The sequence below is a fragment of the Copidosoma floridanum genome, unplaced genomic scaffold (genome assembly GCF_036245765.1).
Source record: "Copidosoma floridanum isolate Cflo_tuat_1 unplaced genomic scaffold, Cflo_Japanese_pri ptg000013l, whole genome shotgun sequence".
Taxonomy (NCBI): Eukaryota; Metazoa; Arthropoda; class Insecta; order Hymenoptera; family Encyrtidae; genus Copidosoma; species Copidosoma floridanum.
Genome location: NW_028321890.1, coordinates 25063539 through 25090534, shown reverse-complemented (window position 1 = coordinate 25090534; position 26996 = coordinate 25063539). Strand labels below are relative to the sequence as shown.

Sequence of the window (26996 nt, the reverse complement as noted above, 5' to 3'; positions counted from 1 at the left end):
ACCGATGCTATACTCGATCGAATGAAGTATTTGCGTAAACTCGATTACATATTGTAGCGAAATTCGAGCACATTAGGCTTTAAGAGCGTGCAATATTACGTAGTTCAAATTCATAGTCAATTCAATCGTTAGTCAAAATCATCGGGAAGGGGAGAATTGCCGAGTCATTTGCTCGCACTAGTTGAGTACGTGAATGGAACATATCTTTGCAGTTTGAAAAAACCGAGAGCGCCGTTAAGCGCGCGTTTTCTCGTACGAGGACTGCGCTCCGAAAATTTGGAAGTTGTGATACTTTTATACCTATACTTTTTCTCTCTACCGATCCGTTGGGGCTCGCAATATTATTTTTTTATTGCCCCTCGCGACAATTAAGCTCGCGCGTATAACTTATTATCACGATGAATAACTGCGGCGCAAGTATATAGGTATATGTATTAACCCGATCAAGGGCGAGTCGGCAGAAACGGAAACCGTATATAAGTAGTAAGTAAAGCAAAAGTTGAATTATTCATTTTGCATGAGCGAAGCATCGTAAAGATCGTCCGAGTCGTAAAATACGTTTCAGAGAACCGTCGCGTACGTGAATACCAATTAGAGAGACTCTCTCTCTATGTTTCTCCCATAGATACTTTATGATAAGCGGTTAGCGCATCTCCCGCAGCAGAGACACGACGACGACGGCCCACAGCTGCGGGGCGCGCCTCCAAGAGCTCGGCTATATATGTACCTATACGAACCGCAACACCAACAACAGTGGGAGGAGGAATCCGAGTAAAGTGTGCCTATAGGTATATAGGTTAGGTTTTTTCTGCTAGTCTCTTCTTTTGTGCTCTCTCTTCTTTTCTTTTCTCTTTCTCCCATTCCTTGCAATCGTATAGAATCACCGTCGAAACGTGTGTGTTATGTATGCTACCCTTGCGTGCATATACATATATGTGTTTAAAGAATGGCTGCTGAAAAAATAATAATTACCTGTTACAGAACCAGACCCTGACGACTTCCTTCTCCATGCTGAGGCTGTCGGCGAGGGCGCTTATTTCCTCGGAGGTGGGCTTTGGGTTGTCGCCAAACGCCTTTTCCAGGGCGATGCGCACCGTCGTCTCGATCGAGGTGCGTTTCTTTCTCCGCCTGCCGATCGCCTCGGGCGTCGTCATTGGGTTCGACAGCGAGTTTGGGTTGTTCAGCGAATTGTCCGCATCCTCCAACCACTTTTGCAGCAACGGCTTCAGCTTGCACATATTCTTGAATGACAGGTTTAAAGCTTCGAACCTACGGTAAATTCGTGCAACAGTATAAGATTATCAGTATTATTCAAGCGCGCATTTACTCGTGGCTTTTTCTACTTTTAGCAAATGCCGCGCACCTGGAGATGGTTGTCTGTGAGAAGTCGTTGCCGTAAAGCTTGCCCATGGCCAGACCAACGTCGCCCTGCGTGAAGCCAAGCTTGATCCTGCGCTGCTTGAACGTCTTGGCGAACTGCTCGAGCTCCTCGAGATCGGTCGTCTCCTCGGGTGAGGGCTCGAGCCGAGCCGGCGATGGCTTGACCGCCGGTGGTGTTCCTGGAGGTGGTGGCGAGCGCTGTTGCTGCTGCTGTTGATGTTGTTGCTGCTGTTGCGCCAAGTTTCGGACCACGAGACCACCACCACCACCACCTCCACTACTCTGCTGTTGTTGCTGCTGCTGCTGCTGTTGTTGATGTTGCTGCTGTTGTTGCTGTTTTTGTTGCTGTATGGCGTGCATGGCTGCCTGAGCTACCGCCTGGTGTACCTATGGTGAGGCTTAGGTTTAGATGGGTTTCTTTTTCTTGCTGTTAACGAACTATACTTACTCTTGGGGTATAGATTGGGGCGAGATGAGTTAAAATAGAAAGAAAATGTGATTATGTATTTGCATATGGACATGCTTGATATCATGATTTCAGAGCTGCTGACAACCTCCTTTTCAAACATCTTAATGTGTTGGAAGATTTGAAATAAGACGCATCTGATTCACGCAACAATGATGACACGCGTCTGGATGCAGATGACTTGTACAGTCGAGTGTCAAATCAAGAGCAGGTAAGGGGAAAATAAAATCGAGATGAGGGCACAAAGAAAGGGAGAAACCCCCATTGTATAATCGAATGAACATAAAAGCTTTAAGGGGAGTTGGTAGTAGTTCCACCCCTTTGGGTACATGCAGATGTGGAGAGAGGTCGAGACTCCCTTATTAAGATGTATGTATATAAGCCGAGAGATATTACGGAGTTCATAAGGTAGGTAGGGAGGGCCGCAAAAACGCAGAAACACACGCACCCCGGTGGGGCACCCTTTTTAAACATCACGAAAGGGTTTCACGAGCGCGTGCTCGTTTCGACGTTTATACACGTATGTATGCTTATTTATGTTACGGAGACACCCCACGGAATTACTTTACATCTCTCGCACGTGGCGCGTGAATAGCTGAATAGGCATAGCCGTGGTGCGATGGAGCCTCGAGCACGCGTGCAGGTATTTTCACGGGCGCCACTCTCTTTCTCGCCCTGAACGAAAGGGTGCCTCGCTCGATCCGATCCCATACTTATATGTATACACCGTGCATGGTGCGCACCTTCTAGCTCTGCGCATTTTTAATAGAATGGTCGCGTGTCGCTATTCAAATGGGCCTACCTGACTCGGCTTCCCCACTCCGATCCGTCATGCATATAATGTTAGCGTTAGGCTAATTCGAGCCGATTCGGGACCTGTTAATTCTCTCCTCCCCTTCTGTTGATACGTTTCGAGTGACTCTGACACGCTTACGAATGTAAATAGAATGGTATCAAATAATCTCATTTGTACCTGTGTTGCGTGTCTTTTTTATTCTTTTCGATTAACGGTACTGTATCATTTCATGTTGTTTTTCATGTTGAATCGCGTAAAATTATTAGTGATTACTTCTACTTTCTTCCTATAAACAATGAGTATTATTTAAAAAACCAAACGCACATATCGTAGAAATGCAACTTTGACTGTACCCCGAAATGTTGTAATTCTATTGTTTGCCAGTTCATAATCCAAAAGTTCGATCCATCAAGAACAATTTCCAAGCGCCTTTTACCCAAAATCCTCAACTTTTCGAAAGGACACGCGTCGGATAATCCAATGGAAGCTACCCTCATTATCATAATAATTGCAGGACACACATCTTTCGGGACCGGCGTTTCTTCGTCGTCGCGAGCAGCAGTCGCATTGTCTCTGCGCACGCGTCCGCATGAAAATTCCTCACGGACATGAGGTTCAAAGGAAAACAGCGCCGAAGCCAACGAAAGAACATAATATCCAGTCGGTTCATTTCCAGGGAAGTAGTCGATTAGCATTTCAAAGCGCGAGAGTTTTACGAGCTACTTATGCGCACGACGCGCGGAAAAATCGTCATCGGAAGAGCTACACGCCCAACCAACGAACTCTAATGTTCTTACCCCCGTGTATCTGCGATTTGGCTTGCACGAATAAGTATGTGGCAACGGTCGCGAGCCCCCGGGAAAATCCATAAGCCGCTCGTCGGGCACGCGTCCCTCTCTCATTCTCCCTTTCGTTACCAAATAAAAGGGGTTCCTCCTGTATATAAATATACGTAGGTATACCGACACGCACACGATCCAATGTAAGGAAAGCGCGTGCTGTCCCTCGCATCGTATATAATATATTGTAGCTACATCCATGACAACGTGTATAAGTTTAAGGGTATACACCAGAGAGGGGGAGAGAAAAAACAGCGCTACACCAATATAGGTGTGCGTATAAGCACCACTTTTTCTCGGCTTCTCCTTTGCGCCTCCTCTACCAAGTCTCGGGGCCACGTGTTGCAGTGGGGCATGACAAAGGCGCGAGGCAAGGTGCCCACGGCTCGCCCTTAACGAATTGCCCTCGGAAATACCTTTTCAAAAGAGGTCCGCCACACCAGAACGAGGGAAGGGAGAACATTGCTTCGAGACTGCACCGTCAAATCCGCCGTTTTGTTGGGCCTTTTTATTCGGGCAGCAACCGATGCAACGCGCTCTCTTGACTATACGCGCGCACGTATATACCGCAGTGGATCAGCCCGTGGATCAACGCCGCGTGAATCTCAAGCTCAGCCAAGACAATGAGGTGTGTGTGTGAATATACGAGAATGTATACTTTGTCGCGTTTATTGTATACGCTGCGCGCGTGTAATATAAGATTTTCTTCTTTTTTTCTTCTTCCTTCTTTCGTTTCAGACGAGCCAGGGAAAGATCGGTAATTGAAGGCGTTTGATGAATCGCCAGCTACAGTACCCCCACCTTGTTGTACGTGTGGAAGGCCCGGAGAAAGGAAAATTCTTTTGAGAAGAGATCCTTCCTGCTTTGAATATTACTAAAGATGAGACTGTGGCATTACACGAGGGGGTAAAGATTGCGCGATTAAACGTGATGATCTTACGCTAATGAAGGCAAATTTTTTTATTTTTTTTGAGATTATAATTCGCGAGAGTACAAAATAATGTATAGTAAATTGTATAATAAAAATTATCAATAGTAGAGAGAGAGAGAGAAAGAAAAAAATGTCATCTCGCACCAGAGCCCCTCTACTTAAATGTTTAATGATTGCGTATCTCTTTTGGCAGATAAAAACAAAAACTCACGCTCATCTGGTTCTGGAAGAGTAGGTGTGCCTGCGGGGGCAGCTGTCCGGCGGCGGCTGGATTAGCCTGGAGCATCGCCAGCTGGAGCTGCTGCGTGAGGGTCTGGTGGTGCTGCTGGATCGTCGAAGTGAGCGCTTGTATCTCCTGGGGGCTCAGGTTGCCGGCGAGGCCGCCGTGCATGAGCAACTGCTGACCGACGAGCTGGGCGGCCAGGTTGCTGGGGCTGCTGAGGTTGCCGGCGTGGTGGCTGCCGGTCAGCTGGCTGCTCACCCCGGAGCTCGGCGACGAAGCACTCCCGCTCGTCCCACTGCTGCTGTTGCGCTGCGAGACATCCGTCACCTGATAATGCCCACCGGGGTGATTTTTTTTTTTTTTTTTTTTTTTCTCCCCCGCGATTGATGCTGTTTTCTACATGCTGTTGTGCGTTTGCTCAAAATATTTAATTCCCCCTTCCCCCTGGCTCTGATTTAGCGCGCATATAGAAGAAAACTCAACCGTCTCGCGATGACCCCGAGGAGCGTAATAATTTCGAGCGTGACGTAATGCACACCGTGGAAATCAGAGCTACGCGCGTCCCATAGCCTCCGTTGCGTTAATACGGAAGCCAGAGGAGCTGATCTCGAACAAAGCGGCTGTTTACACTCGGCTAGTCCGGAGTATATACATACATCGGTCACTTCGCATCCTCCTGCGCTTTTGTGCTCTCTATAAAAATGGCCCGACAGCATACTCACACTGGCGCTCTCTCCCTCTGTTCCTCCTTCGCGTCTTTCATTCTTATTTATTTCTCAAATATTGAATCTCTCCGAGTCTTTCCTTTTTTTTTCTTTTTTTTTTTTTTTATGCATGCACACCCGAGTATTCTTCTTCCTTTTGTCTCTCGTTCTTTCTACGATTCGAGGCTCTCCCTCCTACTCTACGCTACCGTGTCTCCTCGGAGGAAGAGGCCGTAGATCAAGATTCTCCCTTTTTTCCTCTACCTGACAGATGGTCATTTCCGTAATACAAATACAATTTGAAATCTAGCTGTTCCCGGTAACATCGTCCAACCCAATGCTCGACGGCCATTTTTCTTCTGTATGTACTTATTTTATTCGTTATTTTCAACTTTACGCGCGAATCGTAATTTTACACAACAAAACGCGTAATTAAATTTCCTCGCAAACTGCTGTATCCCACCGACACAGTTCGAATTGGCCCCTGTATAGATGACAATCGCGATAATTGCGCCGATCCCCCAAACGGAATTCAACGATTTGTCGGCGCGATATGCCGACCGAAAGCTCACGCACCCCCGAACGAGCAACCCCTTTCGTAACGACAAAACAAGAGAAAAAAAACACACGCGCGCGCGTACGTGTATGTATTTACTTTTCGAAATCTCAACGCAATCGTGGGAAGTAGCGTCGTGTTCGGCAAACGTAAAGGACAGGAGCCGACGATAACGATCTCCCAACCTGTCACTCCTCGCTCTTGGTGGGTTTATTTCGAGGCGGAGGGAATTTCGTCACCTGTTGGATCGTAATTAGCCGCCCCTAATTTTCGTACGTATTATATATATTATAATGGCACGACACCACCTGTCCCCCTCTGCTTCTTGTACGTACAAAAGCCACATGACCGCACATTTATATACACTCGACCCGACGCGTATGATTCATAATGCATAACACACGCACGGGAATAAGCAGGTACGAAGAGGGAGAGACGAGCAAAGACCCCCGAGTCACTCTCTGATTGACCTTACACGTGTACATGTGTGTGCAATACTACATGCGTGAGCCGACGGCTACCCTTGCGCGTTTCGAGTGACCGAGTCTATAATATATACGCCACCCCGAGTGCACATATGCGGCCTGACAAAACAGTTCCGGCCCTTTTTGCGCGCGCTTGCCTCTTAGTTTTCGCATTACATGGGCCGTCGCGCCTGCTTGACCCCGGAATTATATACTCACACCAACTCTCCATTGCAACGTAGGTACGTCCACTAGCATATACATACACAACAACGCCCGTCGACGTTCAACGTCAAGTATATACTTATGTATACGCAGGTTGGGGTGTACCTGCGTGACATAATAAAACATACTACGTACTTAGTGGTTTATCATAAGCACTTACCAGGTTGAGGGCCTCCCGATCCGAGTCGATCGAGTTGTCATCCAGGTGAACGTCGTGGACGTCTTGCACGTCGCTCGCGATACTCCGATCGTCGCCGCTGAGATCGGCAGCGTCCACTTCGGCTTGTAAATCGGCATCTGCAATGGCCAAACGATTTTTCGAGTTTATGTTTATCCTTATTTACTTTGTATTGTTCATCAACACGAATTAAGTTAATCTTTGAGTACTGGTGTTACAAAATATTATCGTTAGATTGAATCAAACAAACATATTGGGTCACTGAATCGTTTTGTTAGTATTACGACTAACGCAATGGAAACCAACGTTTTACAGCTCATATTTCCCTCGACGCCCTAACCGATCAAACAGAACCGATCATTGAAGCGATATCGCACAGACGCAACTGCAAAAGTGAAAGAAAAAAAAAAAAAAAGGCACAAGAAGAAACGTACAATTGTTGTTGTTCTGCGGCCGATATTTGCGGTGATGATGCGCCCGATATATCGTGGGAGTACTCGTTGGCGTGCTCGTGGCGTGCAGCCTCATGTCCGCGAAAATCATCCTCGGCTCCTCGAGGAAAACCATCTTCTCGCCACCACGAACGGCACAGCCCAACAACTCTTCACTGTCACATGGGTGCACTTTGACTTCCGACTTGTACACTCCCCTCAGTGTCATTTATTACTAAACGTCACTTTTTGTTGTTAGGGGGAAAAAAAAAATCAAGAAAAAATAAAAATAAATCTGAATCACTTGATCACAGCACGACAGCAGCAGCAGCAGCAAAAAAACAACATTTAAATACAACCACGTGCATATATCACGCGTAAACACGGGCCCCACCCTTCACTTAAATATTCACCGATGAATATTTAAACCTCCAACGTAGTGCCCGTTTATGGAAATGACGTGCGCAGGGCATGCACCCCGTAAGTACTGTGTACAACATATATATACGTATAGGTGCGAGGATGCAGAGCGCGTGTGCTCACGGACGGGCCGACGCCGAGCGAGTGCGCAGCGCGTGTCGGTCGAGCGAACCGAGCCCACGTCCTTATACATATGACGCAACGCGTCGTGGCCCTCAAGGGCTAGAACTACCCTCTCCCCCCCCCCCCTCCCTCCACCGGAGCCCCACCTAGTGCCGCTCGCTCTCTGGGCCAGGTTTCAGCCATTGGCCATCGCCGCGGTCCCCCTCTACCTCACCATTGGCCCGGTAAGTGTAGTTGTACCTACACACATGGGTACCATTATAATAGTTGATGGTAAAAAAACCCTTTTGCTCAGACCGCGGTTCTCCCCTGTATATACATATATATTATATGCTGTATCGCGCCTAATATGCAACGTATGCGCGCGGGGCCTCCCTCACAGCGTACGCGACGCGACCCCTGTATAATGTCTACATATGTGCTAGTCGCCGCCTATTTTTCTTTCTTTAAAGCCGAATGTGTTCGTATAGGTTCTTGTAATCCTTTTTTGGAGAATTCAACTCGACGCAACGGCTTCCGTTGCAATGGTGTTATGCTTTGACTGTAAACTTTTTTTTTCATACGATAATAGACGCTCAGCGGTTTGACGAATGCGTGTGGTATATAATATATGCACGAGGGAGAAAAGGGGTGTCACCGCGGCTGAGGCAAATGGCGCTTCTGTAACGCGGCGATGATTCTCGCGATTCTACGGCTCATTGCCTATATATCTTTTGTTCGATCGCTGCGCCATTTTGATCATCGAATTTTCACTCTCGTGTTTATCGTTTGCCAATATCTGTACGAGCGACGCTTGTCTTGATTAATGACACCGAGAGCGTTATTTTGGGAGGAAATATAAAAGAATAAAAATTCCCACCACGATCGACGCCGGTTTTCCCGATGATCGGTAAATATTTTTTCGTACGAGGCGTATGATGTACGCGCGCGCAACGTGAGAAAGTTCCCGAAATGCCATCGCCGTCCTTAGGTATACATGGCAAGGAGAAAAATAAGGCGAGCGTGCGTAATCGGTTCCCTTCGGCTTCTTTTTGTTAATTTCCAAAAAACAGGGAGAGCAAGCTCGACCTCCCTGTGGGAAAGTTCGGTGGAGATAGTGACGTGTGAGTTTTTTTTTGCGGAAGGGTCAGCGCGACACCCAAACACGCGCGGAACTGTGGAAAAAAAGGAAGGAAAGAAAAAAAAAAAAAGATCGAGCCGACCCCCCAACCCTCGTGTTAAGTAAAAAAGTACGCGTACCTATACTTTTGCGTGACAAGATGAGCCGCGTTCCCATGCATTGGGGGGAGGAAGGAGGACGTGAGTAGTTTTGGGGTAAAAAAACGCCAAAAAGTGAGCGATGTCCCGATGCGTGTTGTAAAAAAAAGAAGGAAAAAAAAATAATAATCATAATGCATCAGACGCGCAGGTAGCCCGGCGATGAGCTCGCTCGCGAGGGGGATGTAAAATCCGTAAAAGCGGGGAAGCGACGGGATAAATAGTGAAAAAAAAAAAAAAAAAGTTTCCTGCGATCAGGCGGAATATCTCTTTGGGAGCTAAAACGCACGTATAGGTAGGGTCGGATCTATCCTCCCCTACTCTCTTTTCGGTGCAGTGTATAGCGATGCGTGTATGCATAGCGTCCCATCGTTTCGTTTTTTTTTTTCTCTGTTCGTGATGCAGGATAGCAGGCCGGTGTTGGGTACTGGGATGCAGATTCTCTCGAAATCGTAAAAAAGCTATACTGGTGCGGGTCAGAGGCTCGGGGGTACAGGTAGTGCTCCTACATATATATATATACACGCGCTCCCCTTAGAATATCGAAACTCCGAGGGAGGACGGAGACAATGGCTCGAAGATGCCGGAGGATACATTGTATCTCTCGCTCTCTTCGTGTGCGTGTTATACGTACATGGACGCCTTGAGTGCAACGACGCCGAGAGGGAAATATACAATGATTCTGCTTCACGAATCAGATCGATGGTTTTATTCGATTTTTGCTCAATTTGATGATGATGCACGATAAACGTCCCTCCAAAGTGGTTTATGATCAAAATCGATCCGGTGAAATCAAAAGATGAAATAATCCTAAATTCGTTGCCTCGACAATTTTCATTTTCGTGTATAAGGCTTGGAAAAAAAAAAAAAAAAACAAAAAAAAAAACAAGCTATTCGACCCGTTCCCACCGATTCTCGTAAAAAATATCACGCAACGATCGGTAAACCCCTTATTCGCGTGAGCCACTTTGCGGGCAACCCATAGCCGTTTCCCCGATTTCCAACGAATTAGAAACTTTGAAACTCGTGAGAGGAGAAGTCGAAGACCGAAAATTGGGGGCAAAAAGCAAAGCCGCTGCAGCTACCGTATATTATAATAGGTATACACCATAACACGTAGTTCAAAGGCTAGGCGTTTTATTTTTTGGGGTGATTTCTCCTCATTTCAGCTCACACGCATCGCGCACCCTTTGACAACGCGAGGCGTGTCTTTATCACCCGTGCGACTTTATATACATACATTTTTTTTGGCGTACGTATACGTTACAACCGCTCACCTGTACACCTCAAACCGCCGTCTCGGTGCGTGTATACGTACAAATATAAATAACATGATGTAGGTACAGAGAGAAAGAGGAAAAAAAAACGTTATGACTTTTGTTGGGTAACGTGGCAATGCTGCGCGCGCCCTTTCCCTAAAAGAGATGAGGTGCGTAAGCGTAACCGTCACTTTCCCACTTTTTCGCTGGTCCCATGGCCTATCACCTGTTTTTTTTTTTTTTTTTTTCTTCTTCTTTCTTTGCAGATCGAGAAACGCGCGCACCGAGAGACAAACGCGTGCGAAATTGCCGAGTGCGACAGAAAACAAATGAAGAGAGGAGGCACGGAAATATACCTTTGCACTAGCGCTCGTGGAGGTCGTGTTTTTTCGGTTTTAACCGGAGTCAACGTACTTTTTGCGGCCTTCCCTCCTCTCTTCCAAACTGATATTCGTGAAATGAAAAAAAAAAAAAAAAAAAAAAAAAAAAAAAACAAGCAAACGAGGTAACAGTCGGATATATATATTTTTTTTTTTTCGTTCAACGTACAGAGGTGCCTTACAGGTATATCGTACAGAGATACACACATACATCAATAGAGACAGAGGAAATGGATGGAGCCTCGCGATTGGCTGACGATGGTGATGATGATGATGATGTTGGCTGCAAGAAGCTTTAGGTCTCGACGCTGACGCTCAAGAAGGAAGCCATCGAGGTTCTTTTCGTTCGTTGGGACGTCATATCCCAGAAGGGGATGTAAAAACAGGGTGCACTTTCGCTGTGCGTAAGCGATAGTTGTATGTTGCTTCCACCGAAACGTTTGTTTGGCGCAGCTGCGACGCCGATCTCACGATCGGAGGGCGTAGGTGACGAAAGTCACGCCATTATCATCGCGAAATTGAGAGATCCATCCAGGGCCCCTGGGGCTGTATACGATTTTCCCAGCAATTTGGGGATCTTACGGTGGAAAATTGAACTGTCCGGCGGCGAAAATTTACGGCTCGGGTAATAAAGCGATACACATGCACGGATAATCTCGAGTACGCGGGCAATAAAACGAACCACTCCAGTGACAAAGGCTCCCCGTGAGGGAGGGAGGTAGGTCGCCTCCTGCAGGCGTTTTCACACCCAATCAACGCCTCCGCGCGCACACGCGTGTTGACAAATTTTCCCATGGCCCCTGGATTCGCAGAGAAAAACTTGAAAAGACAATGGCATCCGACGTCAAGAGTCGAGGGTGGAACGGGGGATGGTCATAGAGGGAGGGAAGGAAGGAAGCTGACCGGAGCACTGAGTAATCGCAGCAACGCACGCCAAACTGAGCCCTGTGTATACGTGATATACAATGCCCCGGTTTTCCATGAGAAAATGAGATATTGCGCAACACCGATCCCCGTACTGTAGGTGTATATGTATGTATGTATGAGCGCACACCCCCGCTCCTATTTGGGGTGTGTGGGGGGGAGGGGGGAGAGAAAAATGCGCAGGACAATGAGCCGAGTAGATCGGTGTCTATACACACATATACGTGTGTATATAGGTATATACACGCAAGCGCGCGCTCTGGATCTATCCATCACCCACGCATTCACTCTCAAATCGGCCGAAATGCACCAGAAGAGGGGCCCCCGTAACATATATTACACATATATGTATATGTAGGTAAAGCAGCGAAGGTAGGTGGTATATATAAGGTATGTGTATAGTTGCACCGAGCGCGCGTGCAGCTGCAGGCCCCGTAATAGTCCTTCCCTCGCTCTCCGTGTATTTTTCCTCGTGTTATGTGCACACCGCCTCTGCTTTAGCTTGTCCGTGATCGTCGGTGGGATCTATGCTCCCCCACCCCCTTTTCCAAACCTGACCGTTCGGCTTTATTTCATCCCTCTCCCTTTTTTTCTATTTTTTTCTTTTTTTTTTCGAGGGCGAGATGGGAGAGCATGAAAAAATTGCGCGAGACCATCAAACGGGAGAGCCTGAGAGTGTACATTTGTGTACACACGGGGGCAGGAAGGTCGTCCGAGGGAACAGAGGGAGGATGACCTTTTTGGGGCAGCAAAGTTGTCCGGCAGTCGTCAGGTGATGTTGTAATAAAAAAAAAAAAAAAAAAAAAAGCGCGCACGTACAGTGACACTTGAACTCCGGATGTGCATCCGTGATACGGGAAATATAATATATGGATGTTGTGTCCCCCCCCCCCTCCTTTAGGATGAGAGATTTTGCCCTGGCGGGGGTAGCTCACAAATGTTTGGGTAATAACAACGGTGAGGTGAACTAATTTTTTATTTTCTTCTATTTTGTATTGCAGCTGGTACGTTTCTTGTACGACTGTACACACAAAGAAGGCCGATCATCCGAAGTTTCCTTCTGTGCTCGGGGAAAAAGACAAAATTGCCCCAGCTCGAGAGAGGAGCCACGGTAGCTGTCGTGTTGGCTCTTTGATACATCAGTCATCTCGTAAAAAGGTAGGTATACGTTTTTAAATTTTGATGCGTATATTCATACATTATATTACATTGTGAGCGCCCGCGTATGAAAAGATACACGAATTTTCCATGTCGAGTTTAACGAGACATTGACGATACGGGGGGTGCGTTTTCTCCTACGAAATAATTTTCCCACCGTCGCGCTCATATTTTCACGCTTGTCCATGGTAAACACAAAGTGATGCATATTTTTTTTTTTTTTTTTTTCGATAAATTGCGGCGATGAAAACGCAACGAGGTAGGTGCCACTCGAATATACATATATAGAGCAGCAATAACAAAGGGCCGACCTAATGGTCAATAACCAAAAAAATCATTAAACACCGGTTGCCGCCTCTCCCTCGAATTTCCCTCGAATCATCATCATCAGCAGCCACACCATCTCGCTCGGAGATGCATGATAATGAGGTGCGCATACATTATACCTCGGCGCTTTGTCGGCCGCCCAGGAAACGGGCGCTTGCGGGTGAGGGAAAAAAAAAAGAAAAATAAGCCTGGCAAGTTTCTCCGCCCACCACACGGAAAAAAAAAAAAAAAAAAAAAAAAAGAGGGAGCCGCGAAAATTTCCATCATCTCCGATTTTCGTCACGAAAAAAAGCTGATGGGCATGCCCGGTAGCCCAGTGTCCCGAGGTGAGAAGCCAACAGAGAAAGAGAGACAAGGAGGGCGTGTTGGAGGATCTGCATGAAACGCCGATTCGCCCCTCTACATGTACCTATATATACTCTTTTGCGGGAGAAAATCGCCGAGTCACGCGGCGGCGCGTCTCCCTGCGTCTTCTCGTTCGAAGGCGCCGATATACAATGTAAGACGCAAAAAAAAAAAAAAAGGATCTCTCCCACCCCCGGGCAAGTAGGGAAATGGTTATTATACACCGTAGGCGTTGATTTCGCGCTTTTACGATCCATCATTTGTCCCGCCGCTATTTAGGTGTGTATACCGACCATATGCTCGTCTTCTTCCTTTGTCGGCCGGTACCTGACGTATTGTGTTTTAAAATTCCAATGGCCTCGATTGCACTTCTCATCCGCGTGTGCATACATCAAAAATGTTCTCGTGAAAAATCTCTCGGCTCCGTTTGACCGTTCGCGGTGGTGGTTAAATAACAGCCGGCAGCCGAGCAGCAAACCCTTACTTTCGAGGAACCAAAAAAAGAGAAGAAAAATCCTCTCATTTGACCGATAAAGTAAGAAATGAGAGCTAAAGAAAGAGAGAGAGAAAAAAAAAGACTTTGGAATGAGTTTCGTTTACGACTTTTCTCGAGCATCGTTTCGCGAGGGCCGGGCCCAAACTGCACGAGAAGGAGCACGCCGATGCTGCGGTTCTTCCCGGTAAGGTAAATACCAGCGTTGTATTCCTAATACCTACCCGCGCGTGCATCTCGTCGATTTTTCGGGGAGGGGGGGGGGGGAGGGTTGCGCTCGTGTCATTCCAAAATCCTCGTTGCGGAATTCCGCAAATCGATACGTTCCCAGGGACCTCCCTCCCGAAGAGGGAGGATGGAGATGAGGCGATTTAACTCTCTCTCTCTCCTTCTCCGTGTTGGGCCTCCTTTCTCATTATCCGCGTCTCCGGCCTCCCTCCCTTCGCACGGCACCTGCGAGTCCTGCAACCGATGCTTTTTCGGGGATGGCCCCCTTATTTCCGCCTCTTCCGCGAACTGTTTATATGGCTTTTCGAAAAACGGGCCACGGGGTCGACCGATGGAACATTACGGGCTCGCGCTCCTTTCCCCGAAACCCACTCGCCGACAAATGACACAAGTTTTTTTGCCTAAACGCTCCTTTGCACGATATTTACCCTATATTATGTATAGCTGCGCGCCCATTGTCTTGTACCTATATATACTCTCTAGTATACATTGTCCTTACCAACGTGTCCCGCGTACCACTACGCCTTTCTGTATATCAATTGGACGGACTTTTGGTTTCAAACGCAGCGACAAAGGTATACCTTTGCCCATTATCAGGCGGCAGTAAAATTCATCCACTCTCTGACAAAGCCGTTCTATATTAGAGTACGAAAGGGGGGGGGGAGGAATAAGAAAAAAGACAAATCGAACGAGCAACCACCGCATGTTGTACCTATCCTAGCGCAGCATCCTCCTGTAAGCAGTAGAGCAAACACACGATGGTCCACCAAAAAAAAAAAAAAAAAAGAAAAAAAAAAGGAGATAGAGAAGCGTCTGCCATCCCCCTTTTAGGTCTGCTCGAATCTCCATAAAAAAGATAAACGTCATTGTCGACTGTCGCGAAGGCGTACAGGGTATACGCACGCGTGCGCGCATCGCACGTATATAAGCTCGTGGATCGCATTAGAGCGTGCGCTGCATCGAAGGTAAGAAGACGTTTGCGGCGCATCTGCCTTCCCCCGTTTTCTCTCCGACTTGAAACTTACTTCTCCAAGGTCCCAAGACGACGGGCATATACTATATATACCTATACTCTCTTGCAATGTGTCCCGTGTACACACACGCACCGGTGGTTAACAAAGCCGCAGTGGGTCTCTCTATACTGGTGCTCGGCAATCGCGCACCCTGTCATCCACAGGCAACTTACGATTTTATTACTCCGAGGTCCCATACACATATATATATATACATGCGTGTAACAATAATCATACACCCTCCTACGCAGATTCGTTGGATTAGAATTTCGTATGGGAATGGTGTTGAGTTTTGAGGGGTAGGGGGGTGGGGGGGACGAAAATCGGGAGCTCGTAAATTCACACGCGCGTCCTTTTCAGCGGCTGACAATTATTTTGTACGTGTGTATACATATACGGGTGGTGGCGGGACGCGTCTTTACGATATTATATTTTGGTGGCGGGGATGGTCAACGGGAAAATTTTAACTGCGCTCAGACGCCTTTTGGGGCTAACCTTTTTTTTTTTTTTTTTTCTTTCTTCTGGTCCACATTATGGCCGGCATGTGTGGGTATACTCGGTTTCCAGGGGCTTTCGTCGGAAGCCAGACACTTCGGTCCTCGTGTATATAAATCTCGCTCGGCTCATTACACCTTTGAGTGGATCTTTCTTTTTTTTTCTTTCCATACATTCCACACACACACACGATATATGCTGGCGGTGAAAATGGGACTTTTTATACGTGAAAACCTCACTCTATCCAACACACAGTTAAATTAATACGTTCTTTATGACACGATTTTTCGTTCTGGAAGCTCTTATCTGATTGGAAAACCGTAAAAGCGGGTACTTGAAAAAGCATCGATCATCGCGCGTTTTGTTGGCCCACACCGTAGAGCAGCAGCAGCCAATCTCCATCGCGAAATCCCGAAGCATCGGCGTCATCCCCCTTTTTAAAACATCGAGGAGAGAGAGGAGGCTCCAACCCCTTGTTTCCCTCTCCTTAAAAATCGGCGCGCGCCGTACGCCACGGTGGATCTCTTTTCCGCGAGTGCCACACGCAGTATGTTTATAGGTACATGGTATAAAGAAAGGGGACAACAAGCCATGTATAAGCTCGTACGTATGTGTGTGTGTGTGTGCGCGCAGACAAGGGGGTAGTCGTCCCTTCGCCAATGAAAATAACGGCAGACGGCGTACACGGCAGAAGGGTGACAGAGTGAGAGAGAGAGAGAGAAAGAAGGGGTGGCGCGGCGTATACCTCGCTCTTTTGATTTTTCAGCGCCAGAGCTCGAGAGAACAACCGTTAGATTTTGGTCGCGTGCCGGGCCCCAAGTCCTCTCTTCTTGCTGGTCCCAAATATATATGTATATGCTTGAGTAGCTTTCGCTTTCAGTGTGTATTTATATACATCTACAGTAAGTTTGGTGCCATATAAAGGAGGAGGACCAAAACGAAACGTGTGCGTGCGGATGGCGTCACCTGTGTGCTTTACATCAGAGCCACATAGGTATATGTATATCATATAGGTTTGCGAGCCGAAACGTTGCGCAACTTCACATAATATTAAACGCGTGTCTGCACCAGGTTACTCACGATTTTTTTTTTTTTTTTTAATCCCAAGTGCAAACCCCTTCGTCTCTATCCGGCTCGGGTTACCATATGGTTACACCCCCCTTTCTTGTGAGGTTTTTCTTTTTTTTTTTTTTTTTTCTTCCGCCAATACTTTTCCTCCGTGAGTATTGATACAAGTCGTACATTGATCGGTAATACACGGAAGGCTACCGGTGATGCTCAATCGGCTGCGGAGCTTTGAGGACATGTATATACACGTATATGAAAGGTGCAGATGATTTTTGTAAAAACGATTTGTGGCCGAAACAATATGGTATACGTATACAAGTACTTATCGATTTTTCACTCTAATATTCCTTCTTCCTCGCTCGTACATATACTGAATTAATATTATATCGTATCATCTGAGCATAGCCTTCGTTTGTAAACGCGCGATCGATCATTTTTTTTTTTTTTTTTTTTTTTTACTCCAACTAAATTGTTTTCTCGCTCGTATGGGCGTGTGCTTGTACAACGCAATATCCAGGATATCGAAGAACCAGGTAAACCGATCTCCTGGCCGTCGTTGGCGTATACCTGTATAGTAGCATATAATAACTCATCGGCCCAGGTGGGGAGGGGGGTGATATCTCGAAAACAGGAAAAACAGAGCGCTTGAGTGTGTGCGCGCGCGTGTATGTGTACTGCAGGCAGATGCATCCTAATACACAGTTGGCACGTGGCGTTTGGAAAGTCGTGCGGGGGAGAGCCGTGCCGATAGCATTTCTGGATTCCCGCTATTATAGAACGGTTAAACTCGCGCGGGGGCCGATGATTCCGCTATACAAACGGCAGCTCTTGTTTTTTCCACCCGTACGTCGTTTGAGAGTGTTGCTCTTATGGTCTCTGCGCGTGCCGGCTTCGGGAAATTTCGTGTGCGTGTGGACATAGCTGTAAAATCGGATTAATGCATATATGGAGTGCAGCGCAGATGATGCGGCGGCACCGTGACTCGGAGGAAAACGATCAAGAGGATCGGTTGTTTTTTTTCGTCGTACACGCATGTGGTGTGACAGGCGGATAATCGGCGTTTATTTCCGTATATCGAGGCAGATGAATCTTGGTGCGAGCGTCGGTTTTTATTTTTATCAGTTTTTTTAATTACTTTACGCTGACTCGTGGAAATGAACGACTTGTTACCGCGATGTTGCGGCTTGGTATCGTTGCTTGGGAAAAAACCTCACGTCCCCATCACTGCAGTCCTCTTTTCGTAGCGTGTCCGTAAGGAAATGAGTCTGTGTCTATGCATATAAAAAAGGGCATCTTGGAGCGAAACAAAAAGAAAGAGAGAGATGTTCAGGGTGTAGGTGCTCCGCATAGTGGTCCATTTGGAGTAGGGGCACGGTCTGGCAGTGATGTACATCTTACGACCTGCATATCGACTGTTTTCTCGCGTCCGGTTTTAGACTTTTGTTTTTTTCATCTGTGTATAGCTCAGTTTTCTTTTGCCACGAGAGAAAGAGAGGGAGGATAGTATAGGAATACTTAAATAACGAATACACACATTGTCTTTTATTCCAAATAATAATGACAACAGCAAAAAATGGTGATGAAAATTGGAACGTAATTTGCCAGTGTTTAAAAACGTTATAATTAATATTATTCACCTATTTATTTAAATTGCATGATGTGCCATTCTATTCTTGAACCGTGTACCAAGAATGTACACTTTTGCTCAAAAATTTCCGAGGGTTTCGGAACATGAAACACCCTTTCCTCTGTCGTACAGATCGTCCAAGTTTTAACCCGCCAACTGAGCTATCCAGTCTCACGGTGGACTTTGATTGAAACAATGTAACCCATACAATAAATTAACAACATAAAGAACAAAAACATCAAACAAAAAAATGCTCTCCCACGATTTCGTATTCAAGCGGTCGACTCGAGCTTCATCTCCTTATTTCACGAAAAAAGTCAACATACATTTTTTTTCTTTCCCAAAAACCACCGCACGCACGCTCGTAATATGCAAAAGAGCCAGAGTAAGCATATATACTGCGGCGCGAGATCGAGATTATATTTGAATACGCATACATCCCGCGAAGGTAGGGTATACACATGTATGTGCATTAGTTAAGAATTCGTCCGGCGTGTCGGCGGCGCCGGCAGTGATTGTCGAGAGAGCAGTGTATGCAGAGGAAGAAACAACTCGGGCAGTCGAGTCACGTGGACCCGGCACGTCATATACGTCAAACCGGGACAGTATGTCCCTTTTACACGCGAAAAAGTGCGAGGAAGAAGAAGAAGAAGAAGAAGAAGAAGCGAGAAGGAGGGTGGTAGGGAGTCCCCCCGCGGGGGCAACTTTGGTCGCGCGGGCTTCGAGAGGCCCGAGGGGGTAGAAGAGGGGCGGCCGAGAGCGGTGGCGCTTTTACATTCTATTTTCACGCTGTACTGACCCCGATTTATGCGACTTCCTTAACGTATTCGCGGAGATATTGCCTCTTGGCACGTGTTGCCTGCTAAGTCGACATTCATTTCTCGAGGGGCGCCCATTCGTATACACTCCAACATCGGTACTCTGCACGTACGTATAGAGCGGCAGTATGTGTGTATGAGGATCAGTGGCGAGGTCGAAACGTGGGGTGAGCTTCGGACACGGAAACTGTGTCAATTTGCTGGCTTTCGATTAGCAAGTATAGCTTCAAATGTTTAACCTTAGTAGTACTCGAAACCCCGTAGCAATAATTATTTCTCAAAATATCCCTTTTAACTAAACTTAAATTATATGCAATCCCTTATATCATTACACACCGAAGAGTACCATCAGAAGAAAGGGTACACACGAGCGCAAGGGTGGTATATACAGTACATGACACGTATGTATGAGGGATCGTGTGTCGTTTTTATTCGCGTCACCGCCCCCGCGTCCCCGACTCTTTTCACGGGCCGCCGAGCACACGTTGCCGTTCACCCCCTTCCAACCCCCTACATTTATACAGGCACTGACTATTGCCATTTTTCCTCCTTTCTTTGGAAGGGCGATCAGTACAAGGGGGGGGGGGCGGAGACGCTAAGCGAGTTAAATAACGCTACATTACCGGCCCTCGGCGCTCGCGACTGTCCGAGTGTGAAATACCCCCCGGCTTATCAAGCTCCCGCAGAGCTTTTTTTCCTCACGACATAATCGCACGCGCGCGAGCTTTCCATGGCCAACTCGATAATGGCCACAGTCGATGAGTCGCCATACACCCGCGCGCTCGGGTACATCGGTAGATGGGATCTGTATTATACGATGTGCCCGGTTGAGAGTTATTGGCTTTTGCAGTTGTCTCTCGGGGTGTCTCCCCCCCGCGCTCGCTTGTCCGAGATGGGTTGTAAATATATATTTAGAACTTTTTAACCAGTTGATTCAGTGATGGTCATTTTTGTCGTGTTCTTTTTCTCGTCCCAATGAGATGGAAAAAAAGTAGCCGCACAAGGATCGGCAGACCAAAGACTCCCCAGTTTAGCACCTGATATGTACAAGCCCATCAGAGCACGTGCGATTCGTGTGAGCAATTGGCGCTCATCAGCCGAAATCAATAGAGCAATCGAGCGAGCAAGACCACACGCGTATATACGTGTGTACCCGCGTATTGTAATACCAGCGTTTCACGGTGCACCCTTGCGAACCACTTATTTAGAAAAGTGCTCGAGGATCGTTCTCCTCGCCCCGAGCAGAAAACGACACGCCGACGATCCTCTGGATGTAAGAACAACGCCTCTCCAAAGTGTCATTCAACGTGCGCTCGTGTAGCTCGGGCGCGCGGGCGATTAGCCTCGTCTAGACTCCGCGACGGCAATCGCTACGTGGACATCGCCGATATACACCGTTGCCCCGAGGCCGGCGACGATTCCTGCTAACTCGCGATGCCGATGCTTCTTTGCACGTCGTTTTGCCAACTCGGGCGTTTTTGGTTTTACGGATCGACCCACAGCCTGACGCGCGGACCTGTTATTTCGCCCGTGGTATGTATTATACATGGGGAGACCAGTGGCTGGCTTCCGAGAAATTGCACGCCTCGCCGTGTCTTGTATATATACAGTTTAATAATACAGCTAAGAGAGAGAGAGAGAGAGAGAGAAAGTGTAATATATTGTGTGTATGTACCGATTAGGCTTCCGGCGTTGATTGTTAATTTCACGGCGGGCCATTCTTCCTTTTGTGTATAGTAGTATAAATGTGGTCGTGAAAAAGATGCAAACATGTGCCATTTATCCCCGATTTTCAAGAAATAGCTCCATCTGGGTTTCGTGAATCATCGCGATTCCGGTAGCTCGTGTGGGAAGGACCACATCGATTAATAATGGTTTTGCGATCCGTGGGTGCCATTACGAGTGTTTTTGCCAAAACTGACCATTCCATCTGCTCGTGGGACGAAAAAAACGCGTCTCCACGCCGCCACAACCCTTTAGAGAGAAACGAGGGATCCCTCCTCCATACACATTAATTGTTTTTCTCCATTAAATTATCTTCTAAGCGTGTCCGTAAGTGACCAAAGGCCTTGTATGAATTGAGTCTTACTCAGTAAGTATACGTTTTTAATTGAAGTGATTTCTTTTAACGCAAACAGAGACCGAAGGGAAAATTCTTACAACGCGTCACAGCGCACTTTCAGAGTCACTTATATTCATCTCAAAGAGGGAGAGAAAGAGAGAGTGTACAATCGACTCCTTAAAAATCCATTTCCAAAAGCTACTTCTCCCCCGCCGTTGTACTCCACCTACGGCGCGCCATTCACCTTATGAATTGCGGATAGAGCGTTTCCTTGCTCCGCAACTCGCTTTGCTTACTTTTTTCTTCTCCCTCCATCCAGGATTTTCGACTGGTACATACATTACATACACACGCAAGAACTAGCCATCGGGAATCTTGACGATCATCAGCCTGTTGCCGGCCCTTTTCATCCTCGTCGCCGACGACTTGGAATATAAAAAAGCCTCGGGGAGGGTCGCACCCCTCGAGTTTGCCCCCTCTCCCCCCACACACGTTTTTTTCCCCTTTTTTCTTTTTACTCGTGCACACATGTATAGTCCGTGCGGAAGGGCCGGCCGCGTGCGCTGGTGGATAACGGCCTGCTAATTGATTATAATAAGCCAAGCGAGGAAGTCGGTATTACGTGTGTGTGAGTGTATGTTATTGCTAGTGCTACTCAACAGGAGGGGGCTTTTTTTGTGCTGACTATTATGCTTTGATGGCTAACGCGACGTTTCCGACGTTTTACTTTGCATTAATCATGATTCGACCCTCTACCGATCAAGTGCGCCGATAGGTGTGCCGTTTGACCATTGGTTTCACGCGTTGCTTCAAAGTTTGCTCATGTACTTTGTCCTTGCTGGAAAATTTTACAATTTTAGGTAATCATCACTAAAATGAGGTAGGTATGCCCGTTTCGTCGATCCGATAAATTACAGCTGTAAATTAGGGAGGTCTCTTCCATAGTATGGATGTGGAATTATCACGAATGTAGGGAAAATTGTGCCGATGCGTGGTTTCCCTCGTTCATTTTCACCCAAGGTTACGTTGTAACAATTATGAAAAGCACATTTGGCTGGTCGTAACTTTTCCGTCTCCTCGGGAAAACAAACGAAAAACCGGTGCGTCGAGTGAAATGAAAATTGAAAGGCGCGACTCCGCCGTATCGATTTATCAATACCAGAGGCGTTCGACGGTAAATTTATCGTCCTCGTTTTGAGGTCTCCACCCACTCTCTCATCCGTACCTATCCTCTGTGTATCTATTACGGGGTTACGAGCAATATGGCGTAAGCCAATCGAATTAATTCCCTCCACTCCGTCCGCACGAGCACAGTGGCACTTTCCGCAACAAGCTCAATAAATATTGATTATTTAATTAATGTATAATCGTCGCGTGAGACGATATACGTATACACAACACCGTCGCGCTATCGGCAGTCGATTGGCTCGCCCACTTCGTATATATTTGTATAGGTATACCTCACTCGCCGAGCCAATGGCGCACACTCTAATTGACGAGCGCCATCGCTAATACCATATATATATATACGACGGCCCCCGTCCGAGTTCCATTTATAAATGTATATTTATTAGCCGCGACGCCCAAGATTAGATAAATGCCATTCTCTCATCCCCCACCGCTCTTAATTCAATGAAGCCAATCAGTAATACTCCTCAGGACTCTTGTTATTTTTTTTTGTTTGTCTCGTTTCCCCTTTTCTTTTTTTTCTTCGTGGTCTCCTTGATGGCTTCCATCGTGTCGTTAAACTTTTACCCGAACATTGTCTTTGTATTCCGAGTATTGGTAAAAAAAGAAGAAAATGCTGGTATATAGTACATAAAAATTACTCGCGAGCGCAAGCGACACACGTACCTACGTACATAAATGCGTAACTCGTGAGAACCCGAGACGTGTGCCGTTGCCGTGTGTCCATCGACGGAATCGTCAATTGCAGCCTCTCTTATTGGTTTAATTGCTAATTGCTCTTCGCGGCTCTTTCTTTTTCTCCTCCTCTTTTTTTTCCTCCTTCCTTCCTTTGCGGCACCGAATAAAGAGCGCACGCGTGTGTACATGTACGGCGTTACTTTTGACGTCTCATCGCCACCCGACATCGGAGATGCACATACCCATATATACGTGCACGGCAATTTTTTTTTTTTTCCCTCTCAAACATGTGAAAGTTTTTGCCATCGGCTTTTTTTCTCCGAATTATCTCAATTTGCGCATCCGAGTGCACTGTCGATCCAAAGGGTGATGCTATTCAAATTTTCACACGTTTCCCAAATGCATGACAACAAAAAACGATGTTCCGCCAACCATTTCGAACACACAGTTTTACTATCTGTACATTGATTTCCTTTTGTCAAAAAAATTGTTTGGTTGGATAAAAACTGGTGAAACATAAAACAGTGCATTGTACATGTATAATAGAGTAATTTCAAGTACACGCTTTGAGAACGTGCTCGTTTCACTTGATCCTCGAAACGCGACGCGTCAAACGTGCTCTTCGATCAAGAGCTCGCGTTTATTCAAGTATTTACTTTTCCGAGCAATCGAAGCAAAACACAACAAACTCCCTCGTAATTCCTCAATCAGCTCCGTCGTGTTATCCTGAAAAAGGCCATCCAACGCTGAGCTGTACACTTATAAAAACCAAACTCTCGGATGCAGAGAACGACTCGCGTGGGTAAACGCACGTGATACAATGAGAGACAACCACCAGCAGCAGCACCTTTGAAGAAGAGCAGCGTATACAAGCATCAAGGAAAACACCGTATCCTGGAAGTGTTTTTCGCGTCTCGTTTCCCCTTTTCTCCGTCTTTGGAATACATACTCTCCAGTAGGGGATTATACACGGACGCGTGTATGCACGGGTACTCGAGAAGATGCTCGCGAGAGCGAATGTTTCGCGGAAGGCTCCTCTCTCTCTCTCTCTCCTCTTCGCATCTAGTTCTTCGGTTCTGCTTACGCGATTATAGCGTCGTGTATATTCTTACGTGCCGTATATATCTTACATGTGTACCTACCTTGTGCACTGCTCGCTTTTGGCGCTGGAAATTAAAGAAAAGTTCGCTAACGACCGCATTTCTTTCAACCTCCCCTTGTACACACGTTTTCGCGTGTATGCGCTAAAAAAATAAATAATAATAATAATAAGCGCATCTTCGATTAGACTGGCCCCCTTTTTTCGCGTGAGCGCATATTATAAAACGTATACCTACGCTGCACGCATCTTAGACATCGGATCCATTATGCGCTCGTTTTCTCGAAAACGCTTCTCGGAAAGCCGCTCGAATGTGTTCTGCTTTCGATGTATCACTTCGCGTACACCGGACTGTATAGGGATGGGGTTGCCGATGGGGTACGTAACTACATATAGTCGGGGCGCGCGAATTGATAATGCACACCGTATTATACGCGAATAAAGTTATTTAGCGCAATTTACGCGGAACTCGAGACCCCCCCCCCCCTTACCTTGCATATACACATATATGTTGGCGCGGGAAAACTCTCCGGGGGTAATTTTATAAATACATGTAGATAACCACTCTATTGGGTACGGGTATATTATAAATATATTACTGTGAACACTATGTCGAACATAGTAGGTATAGGTAGGTATGGTGTATTGTTCAAACACACGCACGCGGTATTTCGATGTAATTGAGGCAAACTACTCGCTCGTCTGGAAAAGCCGCTATTCGGTATGGTACAAGGTATAGCTCAATGGTATAAGAAGAAAAAAAAAAAGCCCGTGAGACCTGACTTGCATGTATACACAGGAGCTCCAGAGCGAGTTGGACCGAAAGGGAGCCTTAAAAGCTCCGCGTGTCCCCGATCGGGAAAATTTGAATTCGAGGGAAGAAGAAAAAACACCCACACATACCTATCCTCATCCCTCTGCAGGCACGAGGTGTTTGCGTAGGCGGGCGAGAAAAGTGGTCACGCGCCTCGATTGGGGAAGGGGGAATAATATATCAAGTTGGCAGGAAGCGTTTTTGCGATTGAAAGACGCTTGGACCGCCTCGGATTTGAATAACAAAGTCACCCCTTGGACCAAGGTGGGGGGCTCTGACTGCATTTTCGGTCCATAGTCGCTCTTGCACGTAAGTCATTCGATTTTGGCCCCGCGTACGTGTCTGCGTGTGTTTTGACGAACACGTCGTGGATTTGGAACGTTGGTTGGCTCCACAATCGACGCGTGCGTTTTATTTTTCGAAATCGATGTGTCAATGACAAGTTTCATGCGTAAGGAAGAAGGAATCTGGATCCTGGATAATTTCTCAATGAAATCGGAAGAAAAGCTTCAATCTGGTGTACCGTTATAGGCGTCGTTCTCACGGAGGAGACGTTTTTTCTCCCCGCCACATGGGTACGTGCATTCAAATTTTTTGTTCTCCCTCACGGAGCGAGTTGCGGAAGTTTATACGTGACGTAAATTACGTCCATCTCGCGAGTACGAGCGCTGAAGTACGTTTATGTGGGTATACCTCGTGTGTGCTCTACGAGAGGAGCACTCGTGTGTAAGAGAAAGAGAAAGACAAGTGCCAGGGGCCGGAGAAGAATCTCGTACCTAGCCATATTCGAGAAGCAGGTGTTCGCGCACGCCACTCGCATGACTAAACACTTGTAGTGCCATCGTCTTTCTCTCTCTCTCTTTCTTGCGAGAAAAAAATGTCGATTAATGAACACTGGGATTACCAGATCTTCGTACAGTGGCCGATTTATTTTTTTGTACTTGTAGGGTAATACTCCTTTAAAGTTATGGATCAACTGTTCTGGATTAAGTAAATGATAATGTATTTTTTTCTATATAAATCCAAACTGGAGAACAAATTAATGTGCGATGAAAAAATATTTTTCGGAGGAACGGTACAATCACGTCGGACTCTGCACTTCGAGTTTGGTATTTTTTTAGTCAGATTAGTGAGAAGAAAAGCTGTTTACCTTACCGGTTCGAGATTTCCAAGAGCCAGTCCGTTCTACGCGAGAATACTTGAACTTTTTCCATCTTATACGCGTGAATACATTACTATTGATTCGACTTGTCTTTACTATCATAGGTAATATTTTTTGTTATTCAACAAATGATGTATTAGTAGGCTTCTCTTGATTTCTTTACCTCCAACCTATTGATCGCACAAAAAAAAGTAAAAACAATACCCGAAAGTCACTTAGCATCAAATCGATTTCACCATCAATGTCCATCTTTGGTCGATAAAAACAAAATCGAGCTCCGAAACATGGTGTTCTCGCGACGAAAAATAAGAGAAAAAGTCTCGACAGTCGATCCCCTTCCCTGTCGTGATTCATTTTTCAAAGTCAAGCACTTTTTACGTACCTTCGCGCCTCCGTTTTTCCCTCACACGTATCTGTAGGTACCAAGACGATGCAAGCCCACACGTCATTCATACACACCCCTCTTTTGCGCAAAAGTGAAATATACCAGTAACAGCTAGGCACGTCCATATACCACTGTGACCCTCGTAAAAAGAGCGACAGCGCCTGGCGCGGGTACATAAACGCGTACGTCATACAACCGGTGTCTCGAGTCTCCTGCGAGGAGCAGGTGTTACTCAGCAAAATTTTTGACGTTATTACAAGGCTTTTGTTACTGCATAATATACAGGAATTTTCACTCCAAATCGGATCATGTATCGTATACCTTGCAGTTCTAACAAAAAAAAAAAAAAAAAATCAAGCTAATTATCGGTATAGAAACGATAAGCAGCTGTTCGAGTTAGCCCCGATCAACTGAGTAGGCTCCCCTATACTGTAAATAACGAACACGTAAAAATTTTGAGAACCGAGTCGTGCGCAATAC

At 46.5% G+C, this 26996-nt stretch overlaps 1 protein-coding gene across 3 annotated transcripts in view; it reads right to left on the bottom strand.

The window, feature by feature from the left end:
- The window catches only part of LOC106647322 (uncharacterized), a 131943-nt gene that overhangs the window by 699 nt on the left and 104248 nt on the right, over positions 1–26996 (bottom strand). For 2 of the 3 annotated variants that reach the window (XM_089591379.1, XM_089591381.1), the window contains 4 exons: positions 6745–6881; positions 4590–4962; positions 1364–1742; positions 973–1269 (listed from right to left, as the gene is read on the bottom strand). In XM_089591379.1, the coding sequence (XP_089447505.1) occupies positions 973–1269; positions 1364–1742; positions 4590–4962; positions 6745–6881 (1186 nt within the window). The remainder of the gene's footprint in view (positions 1–972; positions 1270–1363; positions 1743–4589; positions 4963–6744; positions 6882–26996) is intronic. The other variant, XM_089591380.1, reaches the window with a different exon arrangement.